The 19,764-nt window shown below is 46.1% G+C and overlaps 1 protein-coding gene across 1 annotated transcript in view; it reads right to left on the bottom strand.

Moving 5' to 3' along the window:
* Positions 1-19,764, bottom strand: part of BAZ2A (bromodomain adjacent to zinc finger domain 2A) — a 205,016-nt gene that overhangs the window by 88,501 nt on the left and 96,751 nt on the right. Inside the window, exons 10-16 of the mRNA XM_030196700.1 lie at positions 12,070-12,171; positions 10,100-10,310; positions 9,772-9,833; positions 8,199-8,264; positions 7,694-7,894; positions 7,279-7,533; positions 4,768-4,982 (exon numbers count right to left, since the gene is read on the bottom strand). Of these exons, the coding sequence (XP_030052560.1) occupies positions 4,768-4,982; positions 7,279-7,533; positions 7,694-7,894; positions 8,199-8,264; positions 9,772-9,833; positions 10,100-10,310; positions 12,070-12,171 (1,112 nt within the window). The remainder of the gene's footprint in view (positions 1-4,767; positions 4,983-7,278; positions 7,534-7,693; positions 7,895-8,198; positions 8,265-9,771; positions 9,834-10,099; positions 10,311-12,069; positions 12,172-19,764) is intronic.

Below are 19,764 nucleotides of genomic sequence, written 5' to 3'. Positions count from 1 at the left end.
CCTAACACTAACCAGACAAGCAAATATATGTGGACCTCTCTTATTCTGGACAACTTGCAGAGAACAAGAGATATTCAGGAAGCACCATGCAAGGCGATAGTCGTTATTTGACCCATTACTTCACACTGACTAAACATCTGAGAAACCTTGGGCGGGACTCTGAAATAGTGTGGAGGACAAATGATAAGAAAATTATCAGGTAAGACTTAATTTCTCTTTCCATTACATAGCTTCCCACTATTCCACAACATGTGGGATGTTCAAAAGCAATTCCTAGAATTGCGTTTGAACATCCTACATGGGTGATATCCTGGCACCACTCTCCTTAAGACCAAAGTCCCAAACTAGCTTCCGAGCACACCGCAACATCCACCCTGTAATGCTTGGCAAAGGTATGCAATATTGACCATGTTGCTGCCTTATAAATATCCGCCGGAAACAGTAAGGCAGTCTCCGACCAGGATGTTGCTGTACGCCCGAGATGCCTGCTTCCCCACAAGCAAATAAGCTAACGTGATAATCTCCTTCAGCCATCTAGCAATTGTGGGCTCTCTATTTACCAAAATCACAGTCTGTCCGATTTGCAAAACTCATTTGTGACTTCCAGTTATCTAATGAGGACTCTTCATACATCGAGAAGCTTCAAGGAAGAATAGTGAGCCTCTTCATCCTCTCCGGAGTCTGTATAGTTAGTCTGCTCTTCTTGAAACTGATCACCTAAACCGACAGCAGAAAACAGTCAACTTTGTCAGTAGCCGCCATGCTATCTGAATAGGACAATGCATGAATGAGCCAGTTGTCGAGATACAGGTGAATTCTGATTCCCTGGTGCTGAAGAAAGGACACCGCCACCATCATCATAACCTTGGTAAGCATTCTTGGTGCCATGGCGAGACCAAAGGGCAAAGACCTGAACTGAAAGTGATGGCCCAGTACCGCAATATGTAGAAATCTCTAATGCAGCTTAAACCAAGCCTATGACTGCTCTTAGTGTCTCCATGCGAAAGCAGAACGCTCGGAGGCAGCAGTTTAGACCTTTGAGATCTAAGACTGGACGAATGATGCCTTCCTTCTTTGGGACAATGAAGTAGATGGAATATCTGTTTTGCCCGTTTGGCCTAGGGAACTGGAACACCAGCAAGGAATCTACGGTGGCCTGAATCTTGACTGCATTGGATCCCTTTTGACAAGGAAACTGCAAGGAGAGAGGAGCAACCAGGTGGAAGAACTCCAACTTGTAACCTTCTGCATGAACATCCAGAACCCACTGGTCTGACGTGATTCTGGCCCACTCCTCCCAAAACTCCTGAAAATGTCCTCCCACCAGAGGAAGAGAAGAGTGGACCAGCCTCGCATCATTGTGAATCTCTGGAGAACTTCCTGTCTACACAAAAGGAAGATTGACGTGCCTGAAAGTGGGACTTCTGACCATATTGCTTTTCAAAATTGAAAGCCCCCTGAAGACGGACAACCAGAGTCTTTCGGCTCATTCTCTGTGGCTTAGTTTCCCCCAGTTATTTCACCAAGTTACTGAGATCTTTTCCAAATAGCCACTTGCCCCGAAAGGGCAGTTTAACTAGACGTAACTCTGACGCTGCATCCACTGCCGCAACCAGAGTTGCCAATGTGCCATGACAGCCAAAGACATTTTGCAAAGGGTTTTTTATTCCTAGTGTTGGTGCAGTGTGCAGCGGCAGACGGATTACTCAATGAACGGTCTTTTTCAAGACCATTTTTCAGATCCTGTCTGCAGATTTTTTATTTGGCACTTGTTTTGAGCATTGAGATTTTTTGATTATAACTAATGATAATCTCAATCCACTCTTTACCTTAATCATCAGACTCCTGATGTAGGCCATCTGGCTGAAACACAACGTTGTGTCGAGTCTTTTTCTATGTATAATTGATTATTATTATTATTATTAGTTTTAAAACTATTAAACGTTATATATTTTAATTTTAGCTTGGTTTCAGTGTTTGGATAGCCTGGCTCATATTCCCACCTTTTTTATTTTCATTTTACGCCTCATGGGATCTATTGAGTTCTCCACGTACGTGGATTCTCTCTAGCAAGCCATAACACATCATAAACAGAATCTATCGAGTAGGCCAACCCCGCTTCCATCTGAGCATTATGGTACCTTTCTTGTGTTGCCGACTGCTGATGCCACTTTTTTTTTTTTTTGTTACATTTGTACCCCGCGCTTTCCCACTCATGGCAGGCTCAATGCGGCTTACACGGGGCAATGGAGGATTAAGTGACTTGCCCAGAGTCACAAGGAGCTGCCTGTGCCTGAAGTGGGAATTGAACTCAGTTCCTCAGTTCCCCAGGACCAAAGTCCACCACCCTAATCACTAGGCCACTCCTCCACTCCACTCCACTTCAGGCATGCTCTTGCCACGAACAAGCTGCACACTGTCGCTTGAACACCGAAAGAGGCCACTTCAAAGGCTTGTTTCAGCGAGCCTTTTAGTTTCCAATTCTGTAGGTCTTTTAGGACAATGCCCCCTTCCAACAGTAAGGTGGTCTTCTTATCACCGCTGTAACTAGGGAGCCCACCTTGGGAAGCTGCAATTTATCTTTCTTTTCCAGAAGTAATAGGTAGAGGCCCAGCTCTTCCCACTCTCAGCCCAGCATCCGTTGAGACCCATTCTGCTGTAAATCAGGTCCTAAATGTCTAGATGCATTGGGAAGGCCTTACAAGGACCTCTAAGCCCCTCATGATCGACGAAGATGGAACTCATGAAACCGAAGCAGAAGGCTCCTCTATGGAAAGCACTGCCAATGCCTAAGAAATAACAGTACTGAGCTCTTCTTCATGAACCTCAACTTTCGGATCATCCCCCTCCTCAGGAGGGAGCTCTTCCTGACAAATGGCCCTGACAACATGGTGCCCATTCCCGCACTCTTGCATCAAACTGCGCACCAGCCCTGCTGGAGAGCCCAAAAACCTAAGCATATTCAGATGCTGTGCAAAATCAGAAGATGTGCTGCCACTGACCATTTCCTCCATATCCTGTGGGATTCCAGGCTTGTATGCACTGCGCCCTGACGCCAGCTGGTGGGTCCCACAGTAAGAACACTGCTTAACTGCCTCTGCGGGAGCTGCCATTCACCCTGACTGTCACAAGCCCAGCACAACGTGTACCAAGCAGTGAGTCAGGATCCCTCCCCCTGCACCAAGTAGAACTTGCAGCCCTCTAAGCAGTTCTGAATCAAACTTTAGTCAGACTTACCACTGCCGGCTGCTCCCCCAAACTCACAGTCTCCACAGTTCTTACCACAGATGAGAAAGGCTCAGGACTGATACTCTGTCCCATGCACTCCAGCAAACCTCTTTCCTTCTCCTTTCATTTTTTATTTTTTAAGGTTGTTGTGCTGGAAAAGGAGGGCTCCACAGGAAGCAGGGGAGAGATTCAATCCACCCGCAAAGCTCAACTGGGGACCAGTTGACCAACTGGACCAGGAACAAAGCATTCAGGAAACAGAAGCTGAAAAGTATGTCCATCCACGTGCTGGAGACAGAAAATACTGAGGAGCTGGACTGGATGCAGAGAGATATATGTCTCAGCTCAGTTTTCAGTTCTCTACCTCCACCTGCTAGTTGATGGACCAACTATCCCACAGGTTCTGGAACACTGGGAAGTTACGTAATGTAATATTTTTTTTAAAGAAATTTGGGCTGCTACTGCATTCCGCTGAAGCAACGGAAGTCAAAAGGCAAGAAGCAGAGTCCCCCATGGCTGATCACCTCCGCCCCCCCCCCCCCCCCCCCCCGTAACAGGAGCAGCATTTGGCGACTTCTGCAGGAGCTTCTAAATGCACTGTATCCAACCTTTATCTGAGGTGCGCCAGCTACTGCCATTAACTTAGCCTATTGCTGCGCCCTAGTCTGCAAATAAAAACAGTCTCTGATACCGGAGAAAACCAATGACACCCAGGAATAGCCTCTGAAAGGAAAGAATCCTACTTTGCTGCCCCAGAAAGCAATAACTTACAGTTTAGTAGCTTTTCACCCATGAGAAATATATTCTCTTGCCTTCAAACTATTAATTGTTCCTTACTGAAAGAAATACTTTCAGTCTCAGGAAGAAAATCACTGAAGGCCAAACTGGCAGCAGATAGGCAAGAGAAGAGGGAGAAATTCTCAGAGTCCTCTGAGATGTCCCTTAGAGTTCAAAAAGGACAGGAACCTTTCCCTTAGTCTCAACTGGGTACCAGTTCTCCAACTGGCCCAAGAAATTCCTTACCACAGCAATCCAAGCACACAGTCTACAAGTCACCATCTACTGGAGACAGAGACATAAAGACCCAAGGCTGCACTGTACTCTTATAGGGATGAACCCACAAATCTTTAGTTTATGTCTCCATCTGCTGCTTAATGGGCCAAACCACAGGTTGTGGATTAGTCTGATAAGGATGCGACAGAATGGGGGCTTGGCTTTTGGAACAGAGCACAACACTCCGCAGCCTCTAAGTGTCCTTCATAAGCAGTAAATTCTACCTATGGCCACATGTGCACACAGATACAAAGCTGTTTCTTCCAAATAGCAAATCCCCCCTCCCCCACACAGTCTCATGGTGACCAAAAGTGTAAAAGCCATATAGAAGCATAGCATATATTCAATACCTACTCTTGAAACCCCATCGCTCCTTCTACAAATCTACATTGGAAGGCACTCCTGAAGCCAGGTTTCCTCACTATTTTTTAGAAACAGAACATCAGCACACTGGAACAAGTGATATGGCTTAGACCAACAACATACTTTATGATGATGGTGCTGCTGTTGAGCTCGCTGACTATGAAGGCTAAGATAGTAGCCTTAACATCTGGTGGGTGGGCCTGGAAGGGCTTGCTGCGTAGGCTGTCACACAGCTGCAGATCTGCTCCATAGGCCTCCAGGAAAATCCTCAGCACCTCAGATACAGTGTCTCGATTCAGCCCAATCTCAGAAATTTTCTCCCCCAGGATCTTCAGCGACTGCAGGGAGACATATACACACTGCATGAAGTGGAATGCTGGGGAAGAAACTAGACACCTTTTCCCTACACTTCAGACATCAACTACCCTATACTGTGGGATTAGAAACATGTTGATGTATAGATTCAAAACAGAGAAAAATCTGATGGCACAAGCAACTCTGGGGGTAGGAAGGCAAAGCTGTAAGTGCACACCTATTTGGTATATCCCTACCATAATTAAAGACATAGATAGAGAAAATCTCTCAATTACTCTGTTCTCAGTCTGGAAGACTCTACTGTGCTATTCGACTAGTGACCTGCACCTACAACAGGCTACCTGGTCTGTCAAATATCAAGGGTCTACAGAGTAATGATGGTTAATGTCAGTGACTCTATTATGACAAAAGTCTCCTGTCTTCTCATTTTTGTGGTTTTGGAAAGGGATGCAGCTCACCTAGGGAGTAATTTACCACAGAAGGTAACATGTGGCCATATGTATTTTCTCTAGAAACACAACTAGGCATGGGCTGGAGAACCTGGGGCACTCAAACTGGTAAAGCACAGACATTAAACCTCAGATCCTTCTGGCAGCAGGTAATTTATACCAACTATTCCATAACATTACCACTTCCACCTCTGCGTACTGTAGCCCACATATTATATTGTTTATTACATTCCAATTTGAAAATTTAAGTCAGGTAAAACTGGCATCATAATGTAAAAGGGGGACAGTCTTTGAGACAGCTTGGTATAGCAAAACATGCATGTCAGATATTGAGTCCCTAACCAGCAGCTTTTTCATCATCAGATGATAGTTTGTAAGTGAATGAGAGCTATTGAATTAATCCTTTTTGAAGATATTAGTAAAGAATTATTATGAAAAGTAATTTTATTAATAATATTATATAAGGGTGGGCTATTAACGCATTAATAATGCTGTTAATACGTTAATTTTTAAACGCAAACTGTGTTTTCTAACGCTGCCCTTTTTTTAACGCAGGCTCCAGATTTTTCAGCTTCCTCAGCACAGCCTCAAAGTCCTTATCTTCCCCTTCACAGGTGGCTCTGCAGATACTTGAGCTGCACCGTGCAGTAAGTCTCATGGGACTTGAAACCGTGAGGCTTCCCCAACTTCCTGCATGGCGCGGGCAGTATTTGCAGTGCAGAGCCTGGCCGTGCACTGCAGGGGAAGATAAGGACTTTGAGGCTGTGCTGAGGAAACTGAAAAAATCTGGAGCCTGCATGAAAAAAATAGGGCAGCGTAAAAAAAAAAAAAAACACATTTGAGGCTGTGCCGAGGAAGCTGAAACAATACAGATATGGAGCCTGCTGAGGCTGTGCCAAGGAAGCTGAAAAAATCCAGAGCCCTAGCCAACTCTAGAGGTAAACGAGGAGAGAGGGGGAGAGAAACTGTGTAAAAGCTGGGGAGGGAGGCATGAGAGAAGCTGGGTAAAGGCTGAGAGAAAGGCTGAGGAGGGGGCCATGAGAGAAACTGTGTGAAGGCTCAAGAGAGAGACATGAGAGAAGCTACTACTACTATTTATCATTTCTATAGCGCTACAAGGCATACACAGTGCTTTACACCTTAGTGAAGGCTGAGGAGGGGGGCATGAGAGAAACTGTGTGAACGCTGGGGAGGGGGCCATGACAGAAGCTGGATGAAGGCTGGGAAGGGGGGCAACAAGAGAAGCTAGGTGAAGGCTGAAACTGTGTGAAGGCTGGAGAGAAGGACGTGAGAAAAGCTGGGAGAAGAATGAGGAGGGGGGTATGAGAGAAAATGTGAAGGCTGGGGAGGTGGCCATGAGAAAATCTGGGTGAAGGCTGAGAGAAACTGTGTGAATACAATTTTAAAAGGCATTATGAGTCCATCTGCCACTTTGTGCCACTATTTTCAGTTTAGTATAAAATTTTGTGTGAAACTTTACTTTTTATTGCCCAAAATGCATGTTGTGATTAAGCGCAATAACCCCTAATATTATACTGAGTTGCTGATGAGGAGGTGGGTGCTGGAAATCTCACTGATTACATACAGTAAAGTTCAGTGAGTTGCCCCACTGAGGCAATTAATATATAATATAATATTTAATAAATGATATAATCTGGTTGGCTACAGTATGTGGAAGTGTTGCTATTTCACTGGACTGATTTAATTAAGCCTGACAAGAGGGTATTACCACTTACACAGCATCTTTTATGTGACAAAGAGTTTCTCACTTATGGTTTTAGCATTACACAATAGAACACATTTGTGGTTCTGTCAATGAAATCTCAAATGTACTTCTTGTCTAAAAGCAAAAAGGGATATATTTCAGTACCTGGTAATAGGGAGGTAGTCCAGGATCTCTCATCGCTGCACCCAGCATTTTCACTAGCAGGTCTTGGACTTCCCCCAGACAGTCTCCTGCATTGTAAAGGCCCTTCTGCAGCGTACACAGACTGGGAACTTCCCGGGTTACATCAAAGCCAAGCACTTTTCCGTAACTGTGCAGGAATTCCACCACGGTAAGACAATCTGAGAAAGCACGGCTGGTCAGGAAAACGTCAGGAATTCGGGAAAAGTCAGGCAAAGGCTGTGGTAAGAGAGAAGGATGTTAAAATGCCATTATTCAACAAACATTTAATCTTCTTATAACCTCTTTCGAAAAGATAAACCAACAGCCCAAAAAACTCAACAAATACACATCTCCTTACCATGCCCCTGCCCCCCTGGGTGTGATCAGAAATACACACCTGATGGTCTGTCAAACTCATGTCCTCTGTTGGCTTCTTCATTTCCTCCAGAATGAGTTGCTGACGTTTTCGTTCCTCCAGCCGGCGCTGAGTTAGCACCTTCTTATCCACCTTCCTCACCACAACCTTCAGCTTCTCCTTCTCTTTCTCCTTTTTTCCTTTCGCTGGCTTTGTTTTCCCTTTCTCTAACTCCTTATTTGCCTTTATAGAGATGGGGAAAAATGAGCAAATATTAAAAGACATTCCATGTCAGCCTGGTGGCTCAGTGGCAACGCTGTGCGCTGGCATAAGGAGTACCCAAGGTTAATTTTGAAGCAAGATTTCTGCTCCCTAGGCTGGCTGGTTGGGGAGGCTCTCCCCATTCTCTGCGCACAAGTCTATAGGCTCTCCTCCTATCCCCTCCACCTCTGTACCCATGCACACTTTACAGGCTCTCTGTCCTCCCTCCATCCCTTTCCCATGCACAGTTCATGGACTTGCCATCCATATACGTTCATTTCCCCACCTTAACTTTTTTCTTTGTTTCTTTCTGCTTTGTGATCTTGGCCTCTTGTTTTCTTCTGTTTCTTTCCTATACACACAATATTAATGGAAACCTTAATTAATTCATTACATTCAATTTTGCATTTTGCTCACAAACTTGCAAATAGACAGCAAAGCCAGGATTGAGGTGCAATGGCAGAGCTGTGTGCGGGGTTCCAGTTTTACAATAGCAGAAGTTCCAAAGCAGAGCTGAAGATGCACTGACAGAACCCCATGGAAGGGAGAGGGGAGAATCCTTAGCGCTGGAATACCAGGGGGTGCTGCAAGGCAGAAATGAGGTGCAGTAAGTGGTCTCCATCTTGGAGCAGTATAAGCTTCTACAGGGCATGATTAAGATGCACTGGGTATAAAGGATGCTTGTTTAGTTCAGGCCAGCTCTTTGTCATGTTATGTAGCATAGATAGATCATTACACTTATCTTTAATATAATAATTTGTACCTCAATGTTCTATGGCTGGCTGGCTATCTGGATTCGTAACATCCTGACGTCAGCAAGCCTCCAGTGTTCCTTTCACTCTCACTGTCCCCGCCCTCGTGTAAAGATGAAATGACATCAGAGGAGGGCGGAACAGTGAGAGGGAAGGGAACGCTAGAGGCGAACTGACGTCAGGATGTTACGAACGAAAGCAAGTGAAGGGGAAATGGGACTTGATATACCACCTTTCTGAAGTTTTTGCAACTACATTCAAAGCGGTTTACATATATTCAGGTACTTATTTTGTACCAGGGACAATGGAGGGTTAAGTGACTTGCCCAGAGTCACAAGGAGCTGCAGTGGGATTGAAGGCAACGGAAAGCTGGAGGGGAGGGCACGCGAGCCCAACCTGCCTGCAGGGAACGCTGGATGGGAGGGCAGGGCAGAGGAGAATCGCTGGGAAGGGCAGAATCGCAGGACACGGATGGGAGGGCACGGCACAGGACAATCACTGGACATGGAGGGAAGGACAGAATCGTGGGACATCGAAGGGAGGGGACGGGCAAGGCAGAGGAGAATCGATGGACATGGATGGGATGGGAGGAGAGAATCACGGGACACGGATGGGAGGGCAGGGCAGAGGAGAATCGCTGGACATGGAGGGGAGAATCGCGGGACACAGATGGGAGGGCAGGGCACAGGACAATCGCTGGACATAGAGAGGAGGACAGAATCGCGGGACATTGAGAGGAGGGGAGGGCAGGGCAGAGGAGAATCGATAGACATGAATGGGATGGGAGGGGAGGGCAGGGCAGAGGAGAATCGCTGGACATGGAGGGGAGGCCAGAATCGTGGGACACGGAGGGGAGGGCAGGGGCACAGGAGAATCGCTGGACATGTAGGGGAGGACAGAGGAGAATCGTTGCACATGGAGGGGAGGGCAGGGGAGAGAGGAGAAATCTCTTCGACAAGAGCCTTAAAAACATAAATCGCCATTACATGATAGCCTTGCTAGTGCCCGTTTCATTTTTTGGAGAAACTGACCTTTTTTACTAGTTTTAGCCATAAAATGTGCTTCATCTGCAACATAAAACTGAAAAAATACTATTTCCACCAATACCTTTCGCCGCATTTTCTTCTTGATCTTGCTCAACTTTAATTTGTCTTCATCACTCAGCACCTCTGAAAAGGTTATGGGAACAAGGGAAAGAACATCAGGACAATAAGATACTTTAGTCTGCAAGGACCTGGAATGAGACGGATGCCATTTCTAATCCTTTCCTTCCTGGATGCTGGCCTTCTGGGCAGCAGTTTTTGCATTTGTTTCTGACAGCTCCCTTGGAGCCCTCAAGCCTTTTCTCGCCTGTCTTCTCTGTCATTGGGAAGTTCTGGGGCCATTCCTCCCTATCTCCCAGTTTTTCTGTTAGCAGGGAGCTCTCTGCCCATACCTTGAGCTTCCAGTTTCTTCATGGTTTTGGCCTCAATTTTGCTCAGCAAATCTCTATCCTTGACTTTGGGAGGCCGCCCCCTGCCACGCTTCACCTTCTGATGCTCCTTTGCCCTCATCTTTTCAATGTTGCGGGGACGCCCCCTCTTCCCAGTTATAGACAGGATTCGTGATGGAATTTCTTCACAGTTCAGCTTCACCCACTGCAAACCCTGACCAAAAAAAAAACAGAACATCCTGAACTCCTGAGAGCTTTCAGAATCTGTCAAGTACACATGCTGGAAACTGTTGTCAGTCACTACGCAGTGTGCTGCCTGGTTATTATTTATTTCTTTAGATTTTGCTCACACCTTTTCCAGTAGTAGCTCAAGGTGAGTTACATTCAGGTACTCTGGATATTTCTCTGTCCCAGGAGGGCTCACAATCTAAGTTTGTACCTGAGGCAATGGAGGGTTAAGTGACTTGCCCAAGATCACAAGGAGCAGCAGTGGGATTTGAACCGGCCACCTCTGGATTGCAAGACCGGTGCTCTAATCACTAGGCCACTCCTCTACTTGTCCTTCCCTACGCCCCTTCCCGTGCACTCCGCTCCATGGATAAATCCTTCTTATCTGTTCCCTTCTCCACTGCTGCCAACTCCAGACTTCGCGCCTTCTGTCTCGCTGCACCCTACGCCTGGAATAAACTTCCTGAGCCCCTACGTCTTGCCCCATCCTTGGCCACCTTTAAATCTAGACTGAAAGCCCACCTCTTTAACATTGCTTTTGACTCTTAACCACTCGCCTCCACCTACCCTCCTCTCCTCCTTCCTGTACACATTAATTGATTTGATTTGCTTACTTTATTTTTTGTCTATTAGATTGTAAGCTCTTTGAGCAGGGACTGTCTTTCTTCTATGTTTGTGCAGCGCTGCGTACGCCTTGTAGCGCTATAGAAATGCTAAATAGTAGTAGTAGTAGTACGCAACCATACCCTCAGGCCCCGATACTGAAAAGTAAACTTGTGGGCTAGAGGCAAATTCCATACACTTATCCTGTAATCCATCCCCCTCCTGCCTCTTCTACCCTTGTCCACACATCTCCTACTCCTTCACCCCTGTCCTTCTCTACCTACCCATCACTTTTGTCTATTCTGTTATACTTAACTTTTATTTTCTTTATCAATATCCTGTAATCCCTATTACTATGTAAGCCACATTGAACCTGCTTTGAGTGGGAAAGCGCGGGGTACAAATGTAATAATAATTAGTGCTGTACTAGCACACGCATTTACCTGCACAGAATGTTCAGAGAGATCTAGTGCAGGAAACAATGAGCGCACCAGGCACTAGCACAGACAGCATGCAAAAGTAGTCAAGCTCATGTTAATGAGGTCATTTTGTATTCCTCCCTAATGCTCAAAAGAAGAGCACCCAAAACAAAACTGCCTTACCACTGCAAAAAATAACACCTGGTCGTGAGAAACAGCAGCCCCATGCAAAAGTACACACTGGCGTCTGTTTCCTGCATCTAAATATAGGCGTCCAAGTTTTAAAAAAAAATTATATTTGGGCCACAGAAAACAGATGCCAATGTGTGCTTCACATTCAGTTTTACCAAGCGCATGTGCACAGGAGCCGAGCTTACTGCGAAACTGTTCCACGCATGCACCAATCACAATTCTGCTGTGCCAAAGCACAATCCTCCTGCTGAACTCCCTAATGCTCAACGCTATGTGCACCTATATCTGCATCTCATTAGCATTGAGCATTAGAGCGTTGTTCTTCTGCGCTGTTCCTGAACTATTTTTACGATGCTATTCGGAACAGCGCCAGAGTTTTGAGCATCAGGGCCTCAGTGAGCACTGTGGATGAAGGACCTTTAGGGCCAGGAATTGCAAGCGTGATTCCTGTTTTCAACTTCTATTCTTGTAACTCTGTATCATTTACATTCCTGCAGTAAGAAGATGCATTCTACTGCATGAAATACGCACCTCTAGAGTATCACGCTCCTCGTAGAAGTCTCCAACAGGCATCCTGGGGCTGAAGCTGAAATGTTCTCTCTGGACAGGAAGGCTGGTATTCCGAGTGAGATACTGCATTGAAAAAAGATTGGAGAAAATTCTGTCTCCACAATGTGCTGCCAGAATAGAGATTCCTCTGCAATGCCTCTTCCTCTCTTACCTTGTTTAAGAATATGGCTCCTCTTCTCTCTATTGATTAGGGCACTACAGAAGCACAGGGATATACCTCTTCACTCTACACAAGGCAGGATACCACATACATGACAGCAAAGGTATACTCCTCCCCTCTCCCAACACAAGGCACCATTCTTGTGCCAGAACAGGGATATCCCTATCCATCTCAGGGTGGGACATCATACTCATGCTACCTGCTTTGTCTTTATTTGCTCAAAATCCCTTTATATCTGAGGTGCTGAACTCTAATTCTGGAGGGCCACAAACCAATCAAGTTTTCAGGCTAATAATAATATGCATGAGACATATATCCATGCACTGCTCCCAGTGCAAGCAAATAGGAAAAGCTGACTCTTACCTGTTAACTTTCTTTCCTTGAGCTCTACCAGATCAATACAGAGTGAATGGGTTATGCCCCTCAGCCAACAGATAGAGTCAGAGAACAAGCTGTGATCTTTGTCCTATATAGGTGCGAAGAAACAGTGTGTTTTAAGCCTGTAAAATTATTTTCCTATTTTAATTATGTCCTGAAGTGTATTTCGCCTATTTGGTCAGCAGGTGGTGGTTCCTTTGCTATAAAGCTCATATAGGGAACTGAATGTTCTTTTTCTTTAACACAAGCAAGAAGCAAGCACTAGTATACTTTCAAATCTTGTTGACTGGGCTCTGATTGGCCCAGGAGCTCATTTCCTTTAGAGTGTACTGATTTTGCCTTCAGTCTTGGCCTGGAAGAAGAGGGAGACAGATGCCTGGAAGAAGAGGGAGACAGATCTCTTTGCTAAGGTTCTGTGGACAATTATATGTCCTGATCTTCCCAAGTACTGTTTAGACAGTATATAGATGTTTAGTTAGTGTTATAATTGATCCATATTTCAGTTACCTGTTACTGTTTTCCAATTGCACATTTTTGTCCACTGTTCCAAGTTCTGAGAATAAACACAACTATTTGTTCGTTCTGCCTGTCTGGACTGATAAAGAATCCTGTTGGTTTGTGTGTTGGGTCTGTGAGTGCTTTCTGGGAACTGTGGGACCACTGGGAGTGTGGCTCCAGTAACCTAGAAATCACTGGGGATAATTGGAGAGGCGGTTGTGACCCAGTCGGTGGGAGGAGGGTGCTAGTGTACAGCACAAGCTGCAGGTGCAGGCGGACCTGAGATATGCTGGGGATAGACCCTTTAAGTGGCCGCGGGGTAACCCCATGCGGGTGGCTAGGCATTTTCATCCTCTGCCGCCAGCACCATCCTCTGAACTCCCCTCTCCCTCACGTGACGCAAGATGCAGTGTCCCGCCCCTCCATGCCGTCACCATCCTGCTTTCCTCCAAGGCGCCCCTCTCGCTGTGTCCAGTCGCACTGGCCACCGGTTCTAGCATAGAGACTGTCCCGAAGGGACATGGTTTCGGCTGACGTCTTGTTTCCCGTTTTACTCGGGGCCGATGGATAAGCTGAAGACTTTGCTGTTGACTGTTCTCAGAGTGTTCCTGCTGCTCTGGGGCCCAGGTAAGAGATGCAGCTCCACAAAGGGCAGATGTGAAGAGGAAGGAGGTCAAAACAGAGCATGGGGTGTGAGAGGGAGACACAGAGAATTGGAAAAGTGGGTGCGATGCAGCGGATGGAAAGATAAAAGGGTACAGATCTAAAAAAGTATGTGAAGCGATATAGCACCAAGAGACAGCAGGTCGGGGCTGGGCTTAACTGCACTGATGGTAGTTAGTTGGAAGGGTGATGAGGTGCTAGAAGCACAAAGCTGCCACTCTTCTCTCCCTTCCCCCACATAATCCTATGTCTGCCTTTCACTGAATGCTATTTAGCTTTAATTACCCACCCCCTCCAAATTTGAGCTCAAAGCAAGTTGGGGTACACTAGATAATTTCCCCTCCAAAAGGGCTGATAATCTATTGTGCCTAAGTCACAAAAAGATGTGTGACTGGGCAAACTTGGATTTTAACCTTGGCTTCCCTGGCTTAGAGTCAGCTGCTGTAGTTAATAGGCCATTTCTTAAATTATATGGCTGCTAGGGTATCTGTTCTTCTTGACCTGAAATCATCATGGATGAAGCTGAGGAAGGGGCTAAAGGGACATTTTTTTTACCCTGTCTATTAAAGTGAGGCCAATATGCTAATATTATTTCAATCAACTTGAATCAAATCTAAAAACCAATATTTTTGAGTGAATTGAATTTAATCGAATCAAAATTTTTTTGACTGAATGAGACAGCACTACCATGCACTGCTGTCCTTCAATTTTCCGAGCCACTGGCAGCATCAGTGAGGTAAACACACTGCCTTCAGTGGCCCGAAAGCTCTGCTCTGCTACAATTTCCTGTCCCGCCCAGGCGGGACGCTGCAACAGAGGAAAAGATTCCTGGGCCACTGAAAACAGTGTTTAGCCCAGAAAATTGAAGAAGGGGAACGGTGAAGGACAGCGGTGCAGGGAGCCGGAACAGGAGACGTCAAAAAGCTGAAGCCAATTAAGCAGGTCTCCCTTTCCCTCTCCTCTGCTCAGCTGTCCATCATTCCCATTCACCCAAAACAAAACAAGCAAACCTATGAGCTGCTCTATCCAGGCTGTCGACCTTTATTGTTGGTACCATTTTTATTTGATCTTGCTTATATTTTCAAACATGCCGACTTTACAGCATGCGGAGGTACACAGGGGAAGCACTGAGTAATTAGTTCTAAATTGTAAATCATTGTATCATTTGGAGGAGCTGGTTATAGGGACCGCTTGTATTCATGCAGAGATGTTTTCACCTAGTAAAGGACCACTTGTGTTGTTCACCTAGTAAAGGGTCACCAAAACAAACACAATGTTAGAGAATCAAGTGCTTAACAATCAGACTTACTATTTATAAGTACAATTTAAAAACAAAACATTAATTAGATTGACACCTGAGAGAATTTAACCTCTTTTTTTCCTTTGCCTACATCAAAAGAAAAAGATGGCATGTGAGAACTTTCTCCTTCTGTTTTGTGGATTGCATGGTTTATTATAAAAATGCACTTGCCTTTTTATTACTACTATTTCACAGAGAGGTATTAAATAATGAGGGAAGGGCTTCCTTCATGGAGAAGTTCGGTCCAGAGTCAGTCTGAATGTGGCAGCATTGTCCAATTCAGCCCACTTCTTCTTTTTTTTTTAATAAACCAAGGTCTGTCAGGTGAGGGGAGTTGGGGGGGGGGGGGTTGCAGGCAGGAAGGAAAACCCTAGGCCTTCAAGATCCAAAAGGGACAAAGAAACAGTGCAGGTTAAGGGGAAAGACATGGCCTCCTCCAGGCATCCCTCAGACAAGCAGACACCACTGGCTCAACCCTAGATGTCCATCCTGAACATATTCGCTCAACTGGAAGCCCAGTTCTCCAGCTGAGCCTGGAAGCCTTCCCAGTCAGACTGAACTCTGTTCAGGATGCCTGTCTACCATCTGCTTGACACAGAGAATACTGAGCATGTGGTGGCTACAAAGTGACCTACTGTGATGTGAAAAAGTATTTACTCCTCCTGATTTACCCCATTATTGCATATATGTCACAATGAATGGTTTCTGTTCTTTAAACAAAGGGCAATATTAGACAAAGGGAAAAGAAGTAAACCCATAACACAGTTTTCAAATTATTATATATTTGGGGCTGGAACTCTGCTGGAACTCAGCATCTTGGCTGGCACTCAAACTCGGCAAAAGCTCGGCTAGGAGTGCCACTTGAACAGGAATCGAAGGCTCAGTTAGAAGCACCACTCGACCTGGACTCAGAGGTTTGACTGGAAGCGTCACTTGGACTGGCATCAGAGGCTCGGTTCGAAGTGCGACTCGGACTGGACTCCGAGGCTTGAGTGGGAGCGTCACTTGCCCGAGGATTGGAGGCTCAGTTCGAAGCGCCACCCGAACTGGCATCGGAGGCTTGGTTAGCAGCGTCACTTGGACTGGACTCTGAGGCTTGAGTGGAAGCACCACTTGAACTGGGATTGGAGGCTCAGTTAGACGCATCCCGTGGACTGGACTGGACTCCAAGGCTTGAGTGGGAGCGCCACTTGAACTGGGATTGGAGGCTCAGTTAGCGCGTCCCGTGGACTGGACTCCGAGGCTTGAGTGGGACCGCCACTTGAACAGGACTCATGGCTTGACTGGAACTGGAACTCAGCATGGACTCAGCGGCTTGGACTCCTGAGCAATTCGGCTGACAGCATCCCTCCGGATGGACTGACGGTACGCCTGGACCTCGGGATTCGCATTACGCTTTCTTTCGATGGCAGCTTCCCGAGTATCCCGCAGAGCAGGGTCGGAGACAAGTAGGTGGCGATACTCACAGAGCGGGGTCCTAGGATCAATGACCGAAACTGGGTTTTCCACAAGCCCAAGCTGCCTGACACGCTTCCTCTCTGCTGAAGCTTCAGGCAGCCCCTTCAAGAGTGGATCAGACAAAAGTTTTCCACGATACACCTCCAGGGTCATGAGAAGATCAGGAACAATAATAACGCCAGACCCGAACTTCACAAGGGAAACAAGAGCAGAGGTTCTAGGCCAGAGGCCCAGCAGGAAGGGTGATCTTGCCGAGCTCATGGCATCTGCATACTGTCACGATTTCAAAGCTGGAACTAGGTTTGTGAGCCCTTGGGCCACTGCCGAGGAGTGGCAGTGGCAGGCAAACCCACCCCACACATGGATAAGGCAGAACTCTGACAGGGCCAGCTAGCCTTCACCTACATTTAGCCACCGTTCCTCAGGAGTTGAGCCCCTGAGTGCAGGTGGCCGGCAGGACTTACTGGACAAGGCTGGAACTGGATTCCAGCAGGATACACACAGGGACTAGAGCACACAGGGAGGCTAGGACTCTCAGACAGACAAGGGACAGATCTGAAAGCTGCAAGCAGCCACTGAAACAGGGAACAAACACAGATAGATAAGAGACAGAACCAAAAGCTGTCAGGCAGCCACTGAACAAGAAACACAGACAACCTAGCACTAGACCAAGACATACACACAAGAGCAAGACTGGGAAACAAGCAATACAGTAAATAAGCAGTACATAACACAAAGCTACACGAAGACTAAACTAGAATCAGGCAGGGAACTAGAGCAAGAAACTAAACTAGACAGAAGCGCACAAGCACTAACATACCAGGGCCTTAGACGATGCAAAGGCAACGGCAGAGAGATTCCAAATGGCTAATAAGCCCAGCAGCAACTGAGGCTCAGCTGCAGCAATCACCAGGCCACTACGGGAGCTGTGCAGGGTCAAACAAGACAGACAAATCTGGCAGCCTGGAAGATCCGGACTGGACTGGGCTAAAGTCTGGAACGGGCGATAGTCCATAGCAGCCACCGGTTCTGGCCACCAGAGGGTGAGGTGAGCACAGACGTAACACCACGTTTGATTGTTGGCACAATGTTCTTACTGTGGAATGTTGTATTTGCTTTACACCAGACATACGGGGAGCTGTATTGTCCAAAGTGTTGCACTTTGACTCATCTGTTCATAGAACATTATCTCAAAAGGTTTGAGGATCATCCAGTTGTATTTTTGCAAATGTGAGATGAGCACTAATATTACTCTTGGACAGCAGTGGTTTCCGCCTTGCTACTCTCCCATGAATCTCATTGCTGCCCAGTCTCTTTCTTATTGTGGAATCATAAACACTGTCCTTAGCTGAAGCTAGAGCGTCCCTGCAGTTCTTTGGATTTTCTTCTCAGAAATGTTGTGGCTTCTCAAATTATTTGTTGTTGCACCTTGGAGTAATTTTGGCAGGCCAGCCACTCATAGGAACATAAGAATAACCACTGTATAGCCCCCCCTCGCCTATTAAAGGGGGGCTATACACCATACTGAGTCAGACCAATGGTTCATCTAGCCCAGTATCCTGCTTCTAACAGTGGCCAATCCAGGTCAAAAGACCTGGCAGAAACCCAATTAGTAGCAACATTCTATGCTACCAATCCTGGGGCAAGCAGTAGCTTCCCCCACGCCCATCTCAATAAAGACTGTGCTGTTCAGAGAGTATTCTATATTTCTTAAATTGAGAGTTATTGATTAGGCTGTGCTGTTCTGGAGAATACTATTAAATATTAGGCCAAGGGTCATTGATCAGGACTGTTCATTGAAAGCAGTTGTTTTGTTTTTATGTGCGTTTGTTTTGTTTTTTTATATTATGAATGTTTGCTGTAACCCGCTCCAGGAACTTGTCCAAACCTTTTTTTAAACCCAGATACGCTAACCGCTGTTACCACATCCTCCGGCAACGAGTTCCAGCGTTTAATTATTCTTTGAGTGAAAAAATATTTCCTCCTATTTGTTTCATTGAGTGTCCCCTGGTCTTTGTATTTTTCACTTTTACCCATTCTACACCACTCAGGACTTCATAGACCTCAATCATATCCCCCCCCCCTCAACCGTCTCTTTTCCAAGCTGAAGAGCTCTAACCTCTTTAGCCTTTCCTCATATAGGAGGAGTTTCATCGCCTTTATCATTTTGGTCGCTCTTCTTTTAACCTTTTCTAATTCCACTATACCTTTTTTGAGAGATGGCAAATTGAATGCAATATTCAAGGTGAGGTCATACCATGGAGCAATACAGAGGCTTTATAATATTCTTGGTCTTATTTTGCATCCCTTTCCTAATAATTCCTAGCACCATTTGCTTTTATGGCTGCCGACACACACAGAGCAGAAGATTTCAGCATACTATCTACAATGACACCTAGATCTTTTTCTTGAGTGCTGACTCCTAAGGTGGACCCTAGAATCAGGTAACTATAATTTGAATTATTCTTCCCAACTTGCATCACTCTGCATTTGTCCACATTACATTTCATCTGCCAGATGTGTGCCTGTTCCTCTTTGGGGTTCCCGCGCCTCCCTGGATTTTTATTGCCCTTTTGTGGACTTACTTTGGGGTTAGCAGTCCTCTTCATTTTCTTGTTCGATGTTCATGGACAAATTTGTCACCACAGGAGCAGGATCTATGTCGGGGAATGGCGCTAAGCAGCACAAAGAGAAATCACGTGGAGACGACAAGATGGCATCCGCAGAAGCCCCCAACGCTCAGTCGTTCACCCCTCTGCAGCTCACGCAGATCACAGAGGTGGTGGGGAAAGCATTGGAGCCAAAACTACCCGCTGCACAAATGACTTGGAGGAGCGGGTGTCAGCAGCAGATGATGTGGGGACTCGAGCAGAAACACAACTGGCAATGCTGAAGAAACAGGTACAAGAGCAGTCTGACAAACTGGATGAACTTGAAAATCGGTCCCAGAGGGATAACCTCTGGATTGTGGGCCTGCCAAAAACCCCGCTCGAGCACAAATTGGGCACCCTGTTAGAGCGATGACTCTCTTCAGAATTCATCCTCTCTGATAACGTGAGCCCCTTCTGTATGGAGCGGGCCCACAGTGTGGGACGCATTAAAGAAGGCGGCAACCACCCGAGAGTTGTGTTTATCAAAATACACAATTGTGACAAAACAGTAGGTTTTTAAGCCTGGTATACATATAAAGTATCGCATA

The sequence above is a fragment of the Microcaecilia unicolor genome, chromosome 3, assembly GCF_901765095.1.
Source record: "Microcaecilia unicolor chromosome 3, aMicUni1.1, whole genome shotgun sequence".
NCBI classification, from domain to species: Eukaryota; Metazoa; Chordata; class Amphibia; order Gymnophiona; family Siphonopidae; genus Microcaecilia; species Microcaecilia unicolor.
Note: the sequence above shows the minus strand (reverse complement) of the source record. Positions and strands in the feature narration are given on the sequence as shown.